Source organism: Bison bison, unplaced genomic scaffold (assembly GCF_000754665.1).
Source record: "Bison bison bison isolate TAMUID 2011002044 unplaced genomic scaffold, Bison_UMD1.0 scf7180017864380, whole genome shotgun sequence".
NCBI lineage: Eukaryota > Metazoa > Chordata > Mammalia > Artiodactyla > Bovidae > Bison > Bison bison.
In genome coordinates this window covers 3,740,295-3,757,383 of record NW_011494952.1, presented here as the reverse complement: position 1 = coordinate 3,757,383, position 17,089 = coordinate 3,740,295, and the positions used below count along the sequence as shown (strand labels likewise).

General features: G+C 37.3%; 1 protein-coding gene across 3 annotated transcripts in view; it reads right to left on the bottom strand.

The window, feature by feature from the left end:
* The window catches only part of RTKN2 (rhotekin 2), a 112,397-nt gene that overhangs the window by 47,625 nt on the left and 47,683 nt on the right, over positions 1 to 17,089 (bottom strand). For all 3 annotated transcript variants that reach the window (XM_010857411.1, XM_010857413.1, XM_010857412.1), the window contains exons 6-7: positions 15,288 to 15,485; positions 2,789 to 2,883 (exon numbers count right to left, since the gene is read on the bottom strand). In XM_010857411.1, coding sequence (XP_010855713.1) covers positions 2,789 to 2,883; positions 15,288 to 15,485 — 293 coding nt within the window. The remainder of the gene's footprint in view (positions 1 to 2,788; positions 2,884 to 15,287; positions 15,486 to 17,089) is intronic.

Below are 17,089 nucleotides of genomic sequence, written 5' to 3'. Positions count from 1 at the left end.
TCCACTTTTTTTTTTTTTTTGGCCACCCCTCATGGTTTGCAGGATCTTAGTTCCCTCACCAGGGATCAAACCTGGGCCCCAGTAGTGAGAGCTAAACATCAGACTACCAGGGAGTTCTCTGAATCCCACTTTAAATAATTAAAGGGGAGCTGGAAAGAATTTCTGCACACAAAGGACTCTGAAGAGGCAACTGAGTGGAACTGGCTGCCTCAGGATTGACCTTGAAAAAGCATTTTCCTACTGAGTGCTCTGGTTTCACCTAGATTATGTGTATTTAAGACTAATAAAAGTAAATAATCTTGAAAAGACAATAATTCAGACCCTGCAATAATGCTGATTTGAGGAGGCCTTGATGAGCACTGATGGAGATGGGGGTGTCTGCAACCCACCACCACTCCCACCCCCAGGAAAGCCTGCCTGGGGCAGGGGCTGGGGAGGCTAGTGAGACCCTCAGGCCAGGAATGTGCTTTGAATCAAAGGCCAGAGACCTTTGGAGGGTGGTAAGAAAGGCAGAGAAAGCTGGAGGGCAGCTCTTTTCTTGGGATCATTTCTCATCACACATCCACCTTTTTGGCCACTCCCTGTAGGAAGGGCTCTGAAACTCACCCTGGAAGTTGTAAGAGAAGGGGAGACACACTGTGGCAAGTTGGGGAGGTTTCACCCCTAAGAAAGGACTGGGTTGACCAGAGCTTCTGGTCCAGTGACTCCCATCCCAAGGGGGGTCTCCTCCTAGAGCAGCCTTCCCTCTCCCCCTGGCTCTGTAAATCAGAAAGGGGCATTGAGACCCCCCAGGCCTACTTGACTCTCTAGATAAACAATTCCTTCCCCTGCTTCTGTGCCCAGGTGGCCTGAGGATAAAGTGAATCCAGTGAGATTGGGGGACAGTCTTTGAAAAACATGAACAGCTGTGAAAATGCAAGGTTGAACCTGCTTTGTTCTAAAAGCTGTGAAACACTCTAAAAGCAAAGACTCGTGTGAATACCAAAGGAGGGCATGGGGAGTCCGTGTTTCTCCCCTTCTTCCTCCTTTCCTTGTTTTCAGATCAGGAAAAACTAACCACTAGCAGGGATTTTCCAGTTCCTGTGCTTCTAATAAAGAGCAGTCAGTGTTTCCCCCACCTGAAAGGATGAGGCTTCACTTGGGGCAGGAGGAGCCCAGGGAGGGAGGCTGCAGAGCCCCCAAGCTCTGAGTCCCCACTCAGCTTGATGCCTAGCGGACCCAACCAGGGAAGGACAGAGAGCAGTGCTGTGTGGACACAGCCTCTGCCCTCAGGGAGCTCTGGGAGGATGGGGACACGGGACTCTGGAGACACAATAACCACTGCAGTTGAGCAACCAGAGCAGCTCTGAGTCTCAGACTGGGAGGCAACAGAACAGAGAGAATGCTGGTGGGATGATGTATCATCCAGCAAGTCTTCCCCAAAAGGGGGATGATAAGCACATTGGAAAGGGGAGCAAGGACTTGGTCCACTCATTCATTTATTCATCCATTTCTCCAATAAATACTTGTAGCACCTTCCCTGAGAGCTCAGTTGTAAGAATCCACCTGCAATGCAGGAGACCCCGGTTCAATCCCTGGGTTGGGAAGATCCCCTGGAGACGGGAAAGGCTACCCACTCCAGTATTCTGGCCTGGAGAATTCCATGGACTATATAGTCCATGGGGTCACAAAGAGTTGGACACGCCTGAGCCACTTTCACTTTCACTTTTCACAAGACACCAGAAGGTAGTGGAACTGTAGCTTTAATGCTCAAAAATAAAAATATTAAAGTGCCAAGCTTCTACACCATGTAAAAAATGCCTTTTAAGAGTGAAGCTAAGCAAAGTCATCTTCAGACAAACACAAAGAATCAAGAGGTATGATACTAACATAATATACTAAAATAAATACTAAGGATTATACTTCAAGTAGCAGGAAAATGATCCCAGATGTAATAAGGTATTATATAACACACAAGGATTTTTAACCTCTGAGCCACCAGGGAAGCCCCATTCATATCATAATTATTTGTTAAACTGCACATTTACATTTTATGAACTTTTCTCTATTTTTAATGTAATATTTTAGTGTGAAATTTAAAAAATGTATAGAGTCTCTCTCCTTACAACAAAAAGTATAAGTAAGGTAGTACATAATTTATATATTCTACCTTGAAAAATGAAAAAATAAATAACCCAAATCATATTTCTAATCTACTTTACCAACACTACTGTATATGTTTCATCATAGGTAAAAGTAATCTGGGAGTGTAGAGAGTGCTTATGGTAAGTTTTACAAATCTTCCTAATCACTCACCTCCCTTCTTCACCCTGCTATCTATTTCTATTTAACAAATTTTAACTACCAATTATCATCTAGAGAAAAATGTTTAAGATTAATTTAGCCCCACTTTTCCCTTATATCCTCTGCTTTCTACCAACAGACAGGTTGGTTTCCTCAATTACAAATTCAAAAATAAGATAGGTCTTTGACAATTATTAACAGAAGAGTGGTGAAGTCACCCATTTCAAGTCAAAGAAAAGGATTCAGAAAATGCAAAACCTTTCTGTTCTTAACAAGCAAGCCTCACAAACAAATCTCTAGCAAATAGGAGACAGAGAGAAAAATAAACTTTTCACTTTTGGGGAAAAGGGACACACATATTTGAAAGAATCCACAGAATCACTCATGCCTATGTCATAGAAGCCAATAGTCACTTCAGAGGAACACATTAAAATCAGCAATTATTACTGTCACACACATATACTGACATAACATTTATAATAAGTAAAATAAACACCATACGTACCATTCCCATTAACAGAGAGATTGTGGGTCTTGAAGCCATCCTCAGCGCTTTCCAAGCTCAGGGTAGTATGAGCTAGCAAACTGTACTTTGCATCACTAATAGTGAGAAAAAAGATAGGTGTCAAGAATTGTAGTGTATTTTCTACTACATAAAATATTTAGATGTTCAACAACAACAAAATAAACAACCTGATTTAAAAATGGCAAAGGTCTTGAATAGACATTTCTTCAAATAAAATATACAAATGGCCAATAAAAATATGAAGAGATACTCAAGAACATTAATCATTAGAAAAACACAAATCGAAACCACTTCACATCCATTGGAACGACCATTATTAAAACACAACAAAACAGAAAGTAACAAGTTATTGGCAAGGATGTGGACAAACTGGAATCATTCTCCATTGTTGGTGGAAATGTAAAATGTTAACCACTACGGAAAACAGTATGGTCATTCTTCGAAAAATAAAATAGAATTACCATGTAAAGTCTGATGAGAATTTTTACTAATTGGGCCAGGTGATATGTTTCATAAATCTTCTTTGTCTCTTACTATATATGTAATAAAATAAACATTACAAAAAATATGTATAAATGTAGCAATAATGCAACACATGCATGCACTTCATTAATAAATAATGGCACACTCCACAGAATGTTGTTCCCTGGGTGAAGGCGTCTTGGTTTTGGATTTTTCAGTTTTATTGAAAAACAATTGCCATACATTACTGTATAAGTTTAAGGTTTATAGCACTTGATTTTATTGGTTTGGTTTATCTGGACAGAGAAGCCTGGCAGGCCACAGTCTAAGGGGTCTCAAAGAGTTGGACACAACTCAGCAACTGAGCATGCACATGGTGGTTTTCAATATACACCCATCATAGACAAGAGATACATCTTACTAGCCAATGTTTTTCTGTCAGTGTTTACATAAGAAAATGGATGCTTGTCTCCAAAACTTGACCAAATAAAAAAATTAACAAAACAACTTGTAAGTACATTTTTAAGTTACATTCTGAATACAACTGGTATAATTCAGACTTCTATTCAGAGTATTGGGAAGGTTGCTAGAGCAAAGACACACTATGAGAACCTCATTTTTAGTGTGGGCATTCTCTGCTATTTTCACTTGTCCTGACAAATTTCTACAGTGAGTTTTATTATTAGCTCTTATTTTTCCCTACTGTTACATAATAAGTGCCCCACAAAAGTTGAGGAAGTATTTTTAAAAAATGGTGAAGGATAAAAGCAATTGAGAACAACAATTATAATAGAAGAGCAAATATTACTACACACAAAATTGCCTATTAACAATCATATGAGTTGCTTGGTGATGGGGCACAATATTTAAGCACTATCTCAACATAATAATTGGTCATTGATACATGGATTTTATGCAACTACAATTTTTCCCATGCTAAACAATGGTAAATAGACTCCCTATTAGTGTTTTAGTGCAAAATGTGTTATTTTCAGGAAGAGATTATTGACAAGAAGTGGATAAGTGATGCAAGAGAGTGACGCTAGGTGCATCTGACACACAACAAGGCCGTCAGTGCGGCAGGATTACAGTGACAGAGAGGGAGACACAATGTCTACAAGCCGAGTACAGGCAGACACCCTACACTGCAGGAGGGCATGCCTTGTAGGGCGTGATGAGGCCCTTGGATTTTATTCTCAGTGAGACAGGAAGCAAGTGGTAGGTTTTGAGTAGAGGCATGTGCTATGATCTGACTTATATTTTTTAATGATCCCTCTGGGGCTATGTAGACAAAAGACCAAAGAGGCCAAGAGAGAAATGGAGATGCCAACCAGAAAGCTACTGCACCTCACCAGTCAAGAGCTGATGTAGGCCTGGAATGGGGTGGTAGTTGATGGGATGGTGAGAAGTGGTAAGATTTTTGATATATTCTAGAGTTGACCCAATGTGGACACGGGATGCAAAAGAAAGGAAAGAATCAAGGACAACTCCAAAGAGTTTGGCCTGAGCAACTAGCAAAAGCGAATTCTTATTAACTGCAAAGAGGCTGACTGAGAAAAGAAGGGATATGGGGAGTAAAAATTTAGTTTTGAACAGATTAGGTTTGAGACTGGGTTGTAGAGTAGGCAGGTGGATAATGAATCTGGAGTTATGAGAGGAAAAAGTATTAAAGAATGAAATTTGGGAGTTACCAATATATAAATGATATTTAGTGAAAGTTACATAAAATGTGACAACTGAGTATTTGGACACAAGTACTCCATCATTTCAGATTAAGTTGAAGCACAGTGAACAAAGGAGACAGGCAAGCAACAGTCACTGAGGCAGAAGAAAAATCACAAAAGTGGTGTCCAAGGAAGCCAAGTTCAAAGTGTTTCAAGGAGGGTGATCAACTGTGTTGAATACTGAAAATTCCAGGAGGAGGAACACTGATAAATGACCATGGTATTTGGCAACATGAAGATCACTGCTGACCTTGATAAGAGCAGTTTCTGTAGGATGGGATAGAAGTTAACATGGTGAAACCTGACTGAACTGGTTCAAGACAATGAAGGACAGGAAGTGGAGACAGAGTATGTAAAAACTTTTCTGTAAAGGACAGCTGTTCAATGGGGCAAGAGAAATGCGAGGAACTTCAGCATGTTTATGTTTTTGGAAATGATGTAGTAGAAGAAAAACTGATGATAGAGAAGGGGGGACATGTGCAGGAGCCAACTTTTGAGAACTTGAGAAGATGATCGAATGCATAGGTGGGTGGTCTCAGATGGAGTAACGGCAGTTCAAAAGGAAGGAAAGCAGCAAGTGAAGATAAAAATGCAGGTAGGCTGAAAGATTCGGTTGACAGAGGATACACAAGTTCTTTTCTGATTACTTCAGCATCATCAATGCTGTATCAAATGAAGTCATCAGCTTTGACTATAGAGACCTCTGTCAGCAAAGTGATGTCTCTGCCTTTTAATACGCTGTCTAGGTTTGTCACTGCTTTCCTTCCAAGAAGCAAGTGTCTTTTAAAGTTGCGGTTTTTCCAGCAGTCACATATAGATGTGAGAGTTGAACCATAAAGAAGGCTGAGTGCCAAAGAATTAATGCTTTCAAACTGTGTGCTGGAAAAGATTCTTCAGAGTACCATGGACTGCAAGGAGATCAAGCCAGTCAATCCTAAAGAAAATCAGCCCTTCACATTCATTTGAAGGACTGTTGCTGAAGCTCCAATACTTTGGCTACCTAATGCAAAGAGCTAGTTCACTAGAAAAGACCCTGTTGCTGGGAAAGATTGAAGGCAAAAGAAGAAGGGGTCAGAGAGAATGTGATGGTTAGACAGCATCACCAACATAATGGATACGAATCTGAGCAAACTCCAGGAGATAGTGGAGCACAGGGGAACCTAGAGTGTATGCCCATGGGGTCACAAAGAGTTCAACATGACTCAGCAACTGAACAATGACAACAACATCAGCTTTGAATCAGATCAGATCAGATCAGTCGCTCAGTCGTGTCTGACTCTTTGTGATCCCATGAATTGCAGCACGCCAGGCCTCCCTGTCCATCACCAACTCCTGGAGTTCACTCAGACTCACATCCATCGAGTCAGTGATGCCATCCAGCCATCTCATCCTCTGTCGTCCCCTTCTCCTCTTGCCCTCAATCCCTCCCAGCATCAGAGTCTTTTCCAATGAGTCAACTCTTCGCATGAGGTGGCCAAAGTACTGGAGTTTCAGCTTTAGCATCATTCCTTCCAAAGAAATCCCAGGACTGATCTCCTTCAGAATGGACTGGTTGGATCTCTTTGCAGTTCAAGGGACTCTCAAGAGTCTTCTCCAACACCACAGTTCAAAAGCATCAATAAGGAGTGGAAAAAGAGGTTCTATAAGAGAGAGTAATGTAATGTGAAATACTATTTCTGACAAGAGGTAAAGTGAAAGCCCGTGGACACTTTGGACGATTGCTCATATTGGAACTCACTTAAGATCAGTGATCCCTCTAAAGTGAGACCAGACAGTATTATTATTCTTATTTCCTCATCTATTCCTCATGAGTGCAGGTGCAGAGGAGCTAAAGGCAGGATTTAACCAAACCAGTCAATCCTAAAGGAAATCAGTCCTGAATATTCATTGGAAGGACCGACGCTGAAGCTAAAAAGCCAATACTTCAGCCATCTGATATGAAGAACTGACTCATTGGAAAAGACCCTGATACTGGGAAAGATTGAAGGCAGGAGGAGAAGGGGATGACAGAGGACGAGATGGTTGGATGGCATTACCAACTCGATGGACTTGACTTTGAGTAAGCTCCGGGAGTTGGTGATGGACAGGGAAGCCTAGCGTGAAGCGGTCCATGGGATCACAAAGCGTAGGACATGACTGAGTGACTGAACTGAACTGAAGTTTCCCCAAAGTAAGTATAACAAAAGGAGAGAAATAATAGAAAATAATAAAATGGTAAATCAAGGAATTTAAGCTAATTGGAGTCAGAATATTGAACAGAGAAAGCTGGAAATGTGAGAGGTGGTAGATATCATTTGATATTACTACACAGACCATGTGCAATTATTAGTAATGACAAGATCTAGGGTACAACTGTGGGATGGATGGCTAAAACAGGCACAAGATCACCAGAGGCAAGGAAGTCATGAAACTTAGAGGTCAAGGTATTAGATGAACAGTCTGCATGCATTTTAAATTCATCAAGAAATATTATCTGAAATGGTAAGAAGCAGAGACTGGGAGAGAAAGAATGAAGATAATTCGGTGTTTTACTTTTAGGAGTGATGTAATTTATTCTTACTGACCACTAAAAGTATTAAAGTATTCTTCACTTCAAGAACAGCATCATTTCCATACACAATGGAATATGAAATACTGCTTTTAGTGTACACAGGAAGTAGCGATGTTACAGGCTGTGCATTTGTACCAAGTGCATTGCAGAGGTGGCAACCTGTGTGGCAGAATAGGCTAAAATTGTGTGATGATCCAAATATCTGTTGATTTTTTTCTCAGGCCTTATAAAATAATTGTGGCTAAGACATCTTTTCCTCAACTATTTGAGATAAACATGTAATACATTTGCCTCTGTTTCCAATGAATTACACATCTTAAAATAACAATACAAAAAAAGTTATTGATAACCTCCCCCAAGAATAAAGTATGATAGAACCAACTGATAGATAATGTGGTCTTTAAAATGATCATATAAAGACTCTGTAATAACTCAAGGAAAAAATGTGTGTGTGTACATATATACACACGTATATATATGAATGTATAGCATAATTATGAATATATATATACCTCACAAAGCTAGTTACTTTAAAACCTGGAGGAAAAATATCAGTTCAAAATTATAAAAACTATGCACAAGCTGGAATCAAGATTGCTGGGAGAAATATCAATAATCTCAGATAAGCAGATGATACCACCCTCATGGCAAAGTGAAGAAGAAGTAAAGAGCCTCTTGATGAAAGTGAAAGAGGAGAGTGAAAAAGTTGCCTTAAAACACAATATTCAGAAAACTAAGATCATGGCATCTGGTCCCATCACTTTATGGCAAATAGATGGCAAAACAATGAGAGACTTTATTTTGGGGGGCTACAAAATCACTACAGATGGTGACTGCAGCCATGAAATTAAAAGACACTTCCTCCTTGGAAGAAAAGCTATGACCAACCTAGACAGCATATTAAAAAGCAGAGAAATTACTTTGCCAAAAAAGGGTCCATCTAGTCAAAGCTATGGTTTTTCCAGAAGTCACGTATGGATGTGAGAGTTGGACTATAAAGAAAGGTGAGTGCCGAAGAATTAATGCTTTTGAACAGTGGTGCTGGAGAAGACTCTTGAGAGTCCCTTGGACTGCAAGGAAATCCAACTGATACTAAAGGAAATCAGTCCTGAATGTTCATTGCAAGGATTGATGCTGAAGCTGAAACTCCAATACTTTGGCCACCTGATGTGAAAAACTGACTCATTGGAAAAGACCCTAATGTTGGGAAAGAATGAAGGCAGGAGGAAAATGGAACAACAGAGGATGAGATGGTTGGAGAGCATCACCAACTCGATGGACATGAGCTTGAGCAAGCTCTGGGAGCTGGTGATGGACAGGGAGGCCTGGCGTGCTGCAGTCCATGACATCGCAGAGTCGGACACGACTGAGTGAGTGAACTGAACTGACTGGATCTATAAAGTAAAAGTGAAAGTCACTCAGGTATGTCCAACTCTTTGTGACCCCATGGACTATACAGTCTATGGAATTCTCCAGGTCAGAATACTGGGGTGGGTAGCCTTTCCCTTCTCCAGAGGATCTTCCCAACCAAGGGATCACACCCAGATTTCCCGCATTGCAGGCAGATTCTTTACCAGCTGAGCCACAAGGGAAACCCAAGAACACTGGAGTGGATAGCCTATCTCTTCTCCAGCAGATCTTCCTGACCCAGGAATCGAACTGGGGTCTCCTGCATTGCAGTCAGATTCTTCACCAACTGAGCAATTAGGGAAGCCCAATTGATCTATAATAAACTGAATACACTTTTTTCTCTTTCTAGGTTCTATTTCTAAAGTTTATATTACTTTTATAATGAAGTAACTGGGTTTCCCCAATGACTCAGCAGGTAAAGAATCCACCTGCAATGCAGGAGACACAGGAGATGCAGGTTTGATCCCTGGGACAGGAAGATTCCCTGGAGGAGGAAATGGCAAACTGCTCCAGTATTCTTGCCTGAAAAATCCCATGGACAGAGGAGTTTGGCAGGCTACAGTCCGAGTCGGACACGACTGAGCGACTAAGTACACACACAATGAAATAAACAATGTTGTAGGATTTGTGAAGTAGCAGGATGAAAACCCTCCCCTAAAAATCAAAACATGCAAAGCATTATAATACTACATCTACCTATGTGCAGTTTAACTGACTTGCCTGTAGTTAGCAAGTAGTACACTGGAAACAGAATCCCATTACACTATACTTACTACCACTACCCTTTATACTTCATTAACAGTTTAATTAAGGTAATTGTCTATTAAAACAGATACATACTATCTTTTACTATTGCAAGAATTCTGAGTGCAGGAAACATGGCTTACTAAGCTTTAAATCCAAAGTACCACATGATACAACTGCTGAATAAGCATTTCTAAAATGATTAAACAAATAAATAAATAAAATTATACCCCATAGCTGAGTAATTCCTTAGTTAATCTTGAACACTGCATCATCTTTCACACTACCAAACCATCAACATCACCGTTTCTCAAAACATAAATAATCCAGTTATTCTGCACAAAGATATTTGCTTAATTAATTTAAAATGTAGTATAATGGCCTATTTTTTTAGTTAATATTTAGTTATTTTTCAGTTAATACTTTTCTATCAAGTAAATAATCATTCTCAATTATACTAGTTTCCACAAGATAATTGTTTAAAATGATGTATATTTATACAGTGAAGAATAATGTACTAATTGGTTCTCAAGGTACATAAAATAGTTAATTCAGCTCTTAGAAACACTGGGAAAAATCTAGTTACAGGAATTTCAGTAAGCTAAATTCCACAAATAAAATGAATAAATGAATCACACCAGGGAGCATGCTAAGAATTACCAAAAATGTTCACTGTCTTCTTTCAGATCAAACAATACTTTATGATGATATTTCAAGTTACTTCATTTTTAAACCATGACTAATTACAATGCCAATGCTTCCAAAATCAACAATGATCTCACTTTTAAAGCATTCTTGTCAGGATAACATTTTCTTACTAAAACATTACACTCATTCTTTTAAGCCAACCCTAATATTGAGTTCCCAAAAGTTTAATCAGCTACATTTTTTTAACAAATAGGCCAATTGTTGTAACATTTGATGCAGCAAGGGTTCCAAAAACATTATGAAAAAATAAATGACTACTTTAAATGGAAGTCTGAAAAAAAAATGTACTCTTTGTAAGGAAGAACAGCTATATTTGGTCACATGACATATTACTAGAGAAGATATATTTTGCCCATTTTGGTTAAAAATTAAAAGCTATGTTAGGAATCTTCTCATTCAACTAAATCACTATTAAAGAAATAAAAACTGATCCTTTTAGGAATTTTGATCACTACTGCTATTCTGAAACTCCTACCAGGGTGCTGAAGTGGTCAGTTAAGGAAGGATCAGGTAAGACTGGTCCTGGGCTATGAGTTTAACTTGGCACACTCAGCATTCACACCAAAAGCTCAAAAGAAATGCTGGTATTAAAAGAATATAAATTGGTAAAATGCTATAAAAGGTTTTACCCTATCTTTTGATCAGCTTCAATGATATAAATAAGCAAATTCCATACAAGTTTCATGGGAAATGTTGATAAGGAAAACTGATATTTTGATTTAGGTATAAACCAAATAGAATTATCCTTGGGTCAGGAGGATTCCCTGGAGAAGGAAATGGTAACCCACTCCACTGTTCTTGCCTGCAAAATCCCATGGACAGAGAAGCCTGGTGGGCTACAGTCCACAGGGTCACAAGAGTTGGACATGACTTAGCAACTAAACAACAACAAAATAGAATGACGAACCTGAATAGAATAATGAACACTTCAAGACAAATATGTCAGTCCCTGTTACAAAGAACTTAATATCAACAATGTTTTTCTCAAAAACACTTCTAGCCATTGAAGAAGAGTATAGGTTAAATATAAATTATAATATCACTTAGATTCAATTCATTTCAGTCGCTCAGTCATGTCCAACTCTTTGCAACCCCATGAACTGCAGCACACCAGGCCTCCCTGTCCATTACCAACTCCCAGAGTACACCCAAACCCATGTCCATCGAGTTGGTGATGCCATCCAACCATCTCATCCTCTGTCGTCCCCTTCTCCTCCTGCCCTAAATCTTTCCCAGCATCAGGATCTTTTCAAATGAGTCAGCTCTTCTCATCAGGTAGCCAAAGTATTGGAGTTTCAGCTTCAATATCATGCCCTCCAATGAACACCCAGGACTGATCTCCTTTAGGATGGACTGGTTGGATCTCCTTGCAGTCCAAGGGACTCTCAAGAGTCTTCTCCAACACCATAGTTCAAAAGTATCAATTTTTCAGTGCTCAGCCTTCTTTATAGTTCAACTCTCACATCCATACATGACCAGTGGAAAAACCATAGCCTTGACTAGATGGACCTTTGCTGGCAAATCACTTAGATTTATATATAATTATTACTATATATAAAATATTAAATTTATATTTAATTACTTAGATTATCTTCTATGAAATTATAATCATTGGATTTAAATTTTAAAATATCTGCCTTCATTTTTAAATATAGTTGTATTTATTTATTGGCTGTGCTGGGTCTTTGTTGCTGTGTGGGCTTTTCTCTAGTTGTGGTGAGTGGGGACCACTCTTCACTGTGGTTGGTGGGCTTCTCATTGCCCGTGGGGGCTTCTCTTGTTGGGGAGCACAGGCTCTGGGGCACACGAGCTTCAGTACTTGTAGCAAATGGGTTCGTGCGTGGTCTTAGTTGTTTTGCAGCATGTGGGATCCTCCCAAACTAGGGATCAAACCCATGTCTTCTGCATTGGCAGGTGGATTCTTTACCACTAAGCCACCAGGGAAGACCCTGCCTACACTTTATAATCCTAGGAAGGTTTCTTCATGCAGTGCTTCAGCATGAATTTTTTAAATAAAATTTTTCAGAAAAAGCATTGATCGCAGAACAGTAAAAACAGTAACAATAATGGTAAGAGCTACATTCATTAAATGCTCACAACATACCAAGTTCATGAATTATCTTTCTGAACCTCATAATGATCCTATGGAGTTAAATATTATTCCATTATTATTATTCCCTTTTTACAGAGGGAAAAAGAAAAACCCAGAGAGTAGATTAACCTGTCCTGGGTCACACAAATAATAAATGACAGGATAAAAAATCAAGTACTGAAACCATGACGTTTTGAACTGTGTGAAAAGCCCAAGTATTGTTTTTACATGCTTGAAAGGTCCAGGAAACCCTAAAATGTCTCTAAGGAGGCTTCTATACTTGATCTTAGCCAAAAGGCCAAGAAGCGATCTAGGGAGCCTTCTTAAAATAAATGATTATGCCTAAGCATCCTTACCTTTCGTATTAGAAAACTGAGGCCCAGGAAATACTTGTTCAGGACACTACTAGTACTGCCATTTTCTAAATAAAGAATTTTGCTGCTTAAAAACATTTTAACACTACTGTATTTGGTGATTATCTCTAAGGTCTCTTTCAATTCTAAAATCTATGTTTCAAACTAGAAATATAATTGCTCATTTATTCATCAAAAAGTATAGTTTCATTACCTTATAGTTGAATTAAAACATTTTCTAGCAAATATTTGATATAATCTTAATCTAGAAAAGTTTTAAGTTGGCCTTAAAATTCTAAAGAGGGAAAATTAAAGGGTCTCGCTTCCTCCTTTTTAATGACATTTATATTATAAAGACATATCTTATATGACTGTTCTTCAATAGATGGCACCCATTCAAGAATCATGAAATCAATTTACTGATTCATAAACAGCATTTAAAAAAAACTGAAGATACCTAGAATAAAAGAAGTCTAATGGCTATACTATAAATAGCAAGAGCTAAGTATTGTTTCATGAAATCTGACTGCTGATGGTACTGTGTATTCAGTAATGATATAAAATGCATTTTTTACTTGTGGTCTCAATCAAAATAAACTGAAAGCCACATTGCTAAAGTCCCAAGGCATTTTTCACATGTAATATAACTGATATGAAAGCTAATTAGCTATATTCTGATGACTGAGATTTCCAGGATGTACACCTAAAATATTTTGCTTTATAATTATAGTAAAATTATTGACATGCTGAAGGGCCAACATGCAAAGAAATTCTAGGAATGCCGCCTGTACAACAGTTTTCCTAAGGAAGAAAGATAAAACCACTTGTAAAGCAACAAACACAATGTTTAAAGAAAGTATCTGAAAGAAACCAGGGCTCCTTGCAGAGGTGGTGATTCTAGTGTGAGCTGAAAAATAAAACATGAACACGGAACATGTTCCCTGGTCACAAAGCAAAGAAGCTAATTAGAGATTGTGTGTGCCTGCTGAGTCGCTTCAGTCATGTCCAACTTTGCGACCCTATGGACTGCAGACTGCCAGGCTCCTCTGATTAGGCTGTGGCAAAAAGATGCTGAGTCAGCTTAGGGGTTCCCATTGATCAAAGATGGGGCAATTTGCCTTCGAAGAGAATAACAACTGCATTAGATTGAAACACAAATAAAACTTCAGGAGTTCAAATAACACAAAACACTAATCACCTCCATGCAAGGATATCAAATTATTATTCTAAAACTGGGTAAATAAGGCTTCCCTCGTGGCTCAGACAGTAAAATTGGGTAAATAAAAGAATTAAGTATATTTTTTCCTCCTTTTCCTTCATGAATTTTTTGCATTTATACAGAGTTCATGAAGGAAAGTTATTGAGAGAATTCCAGATTTAAAAATAAATCCGCAATATTGTAAAGCAGTTATCCTTCAACTAAAAATAAATAAAACTTTTTAAAATGACTGCATATAGAAAAATAAATAAACAAATGTAGGACAAATTTAGAAAGCCACTAAATTATAATCCTGAATGTAATAATGATCAGTCACAGCTGCTAAAACTATTAGATGTAACATTGATAGGGAACTTGACAATGGATGTATCAGGCTAACAACACCTGAACCCACTGATCAGTTTTAACACAGCTGAAGGTGAAACAAGACCTACAAATGGGATACAGTAGAAAGTACATATAATCAATATGAACTATTACTGCCCTAAAAGAGAATCTGAAACTAATCAGTCCTATAGATCTAACTGCAAGCTATAGGAGCACAAGGGATAGAAAAAGATATTTTGAAAAGATCACAAAGATATAATCAGATAAATTGAAAATTTAGGAAATCTACAAGATCTAGCTTCTTCAATACATGTTGGCAAAGGAACAGAAACTTGTTAAAGAGTAAAAGAAACTTAAAAGATTCACATAAATGCAATGTTACAGACCTTGTTTGGACCTTGACTTGCACAAATCAGAAGAGAACTTCAGAATTGGGGCAATTTGAACAAAGAATGGCTATAAGATCATATTTAGGACTAATTTTTTATTTTGTTAGGTGTGATAATGGTAATGTGATTTTGCTATAGTAAGATATTTTTTAAAAATCTGTAAGACTGAAAGCATGACATATATTCAGAAATTCAATTAGTAGACTGATACGGAGCAAACAGTTTGATTTATAGCTAGTTCCTTTTCAAGAAAAAAATGTCATCTTTCTGGTAGATCTTGGAATTTCAAATCACTAAAAACACACTGTCACCCAACTTTCTACTTTCAAAGGAACATACCACCTCAGCTGGGTAAATGTCAGACAACCAAGTTTTGTTACTGCTTCAGGATGTCTTTTCCCATTTAAAATGTAAACATATTCACCACATACAATACTCTAAAATGTCACAAATACATAATTATACTATGTCTCTATAAATATTGTATTAGAAAACTTACTAAATTGAAGAACTGAAGGACAAGCACGTGATTTCATGATCTTCTTGAAGCACTGAACTGATTTTCTTCCCTGTAGCTTTGCTTATAGATGTTTTCAGTTTCTTAGCTAATTTTTTTGGTGTATTAGTTATAGAAGATTCTTCTGTACAGCAACTATATACTTCCACCTTTATCTGAAAGTCTGGCCCTGCTTCATTACTAAAAACAAGGACAATCATAATGTTAGAAATTTAACTTAGAAGAAAATAAAATTACAACACCCTCTGATGTTTTTGTAACTTTTCAAAGCAGCATTTGGAACAGGTTTATGTTAATATATATTAATAAGATAGAATCTCCCTGAGTTTATTTAGTATCTAAATGACTTGAGAGGGTCACTGCAACTTCTAGAGCTACCAGCTTCTGAAGTAGGGCGATTTTAACTCAATGTAAACAATATATTCAGGCAAATTACTTAAAGAAAAAGAATAAAATGCCCTGGTCGTTTTGTTGCCAATGCTATTGTTCTTTTTTGTTCCCTTAATATAATTATTTTAAGGCATTTACATTATATGTGTGATTTCCTGAAATGACCATTCCTCAAAAGGAAAAGATGTGAAAACAAAAAGGAAAGAAAATTAAACAAAAGGCTTCTTCTGCTGAAACCTTGAGTTTTCGTTATCTTTTTCATAAAGTGCTTACAGTCCACTCAACAATGTGCCCCTCCTTCCTGCTCCACCTTTGTACCTAATAACTCTAACATTTCACTACTTGGTTATACAGGAGAAAACAAACGAATATAAAGAGATATACTTCACCAAACATTAGATGTATCTGTAAAAATGCACAATGCTACAACAAATAAACTTTGTGCATTAGCACCCAGCATAAATATAAATAGTACCAATCTTAAAAAAGAGAGAGAGACTTCAAGGCATGAACTCCTTGAGGTGGAGTGAAGTCTTGATAATATTTGTATTCTTAATCTAGCATAAAATATATTCAGTATGTATTAAAAAATATGCATAAAATATTCAATGTCAAGACTGGCTTTGTTCTTTCTCAGACACAATGAACTATCTTTACAATAAAAGACTGTGGTGATATTACTACTAGTAAAATATACTTAAAATTGCAAAAGAGGTCCATCAGCAGATTTTGCCTGTAAAGGAAGATCCATCAGTCTCAGAGATTTTAAATACACAGAATAGACTTTTTAAGATTTAAATAGCCAATCTATAGTTTGAATAAATCCAAGGAATAATTTAATTTGAAATACTTTTATAGTTTATTATTTGGCAACTTTTAAACATACAGTATTCCTGGTAATGACTAACAAATGTCAATATTTAGAGAAAAACCAGGGATTCATAAATACTGAATACTTATTAAAACAATCATAACAAAAAGCACATTTTAAAACAACATTTAGAACATTTGTGAGCAGTTATTTTTAGAACAATTTGAAATATTTACAGAATTATTAAAAAATTATAAATCATGAGTTGTCTTCCCAAGGAACTTGCACTATTCTGTGAAAAAAATTATGATTTTTTTCCTTTGTGGTGAAAATAAACAAAAGCAAATTGTTGTGAAGAAGAGTCCATTAACAGGACAATTTTGCCATGAAAAAATGCACTATAATAGTTGATAATGGAAATAAATATATTTAGATATATAATAAAAATTAATTTTTTAGTCTACATTATGTAAACATGTGGTAATATTTGGGGGATCCTAAGTAAATTCCTTTGGTTCAACGGAGCTTATAAGATGGTCTACACTACTAATTACACACAAAAAAAGTACTTTATTTTTCTGTG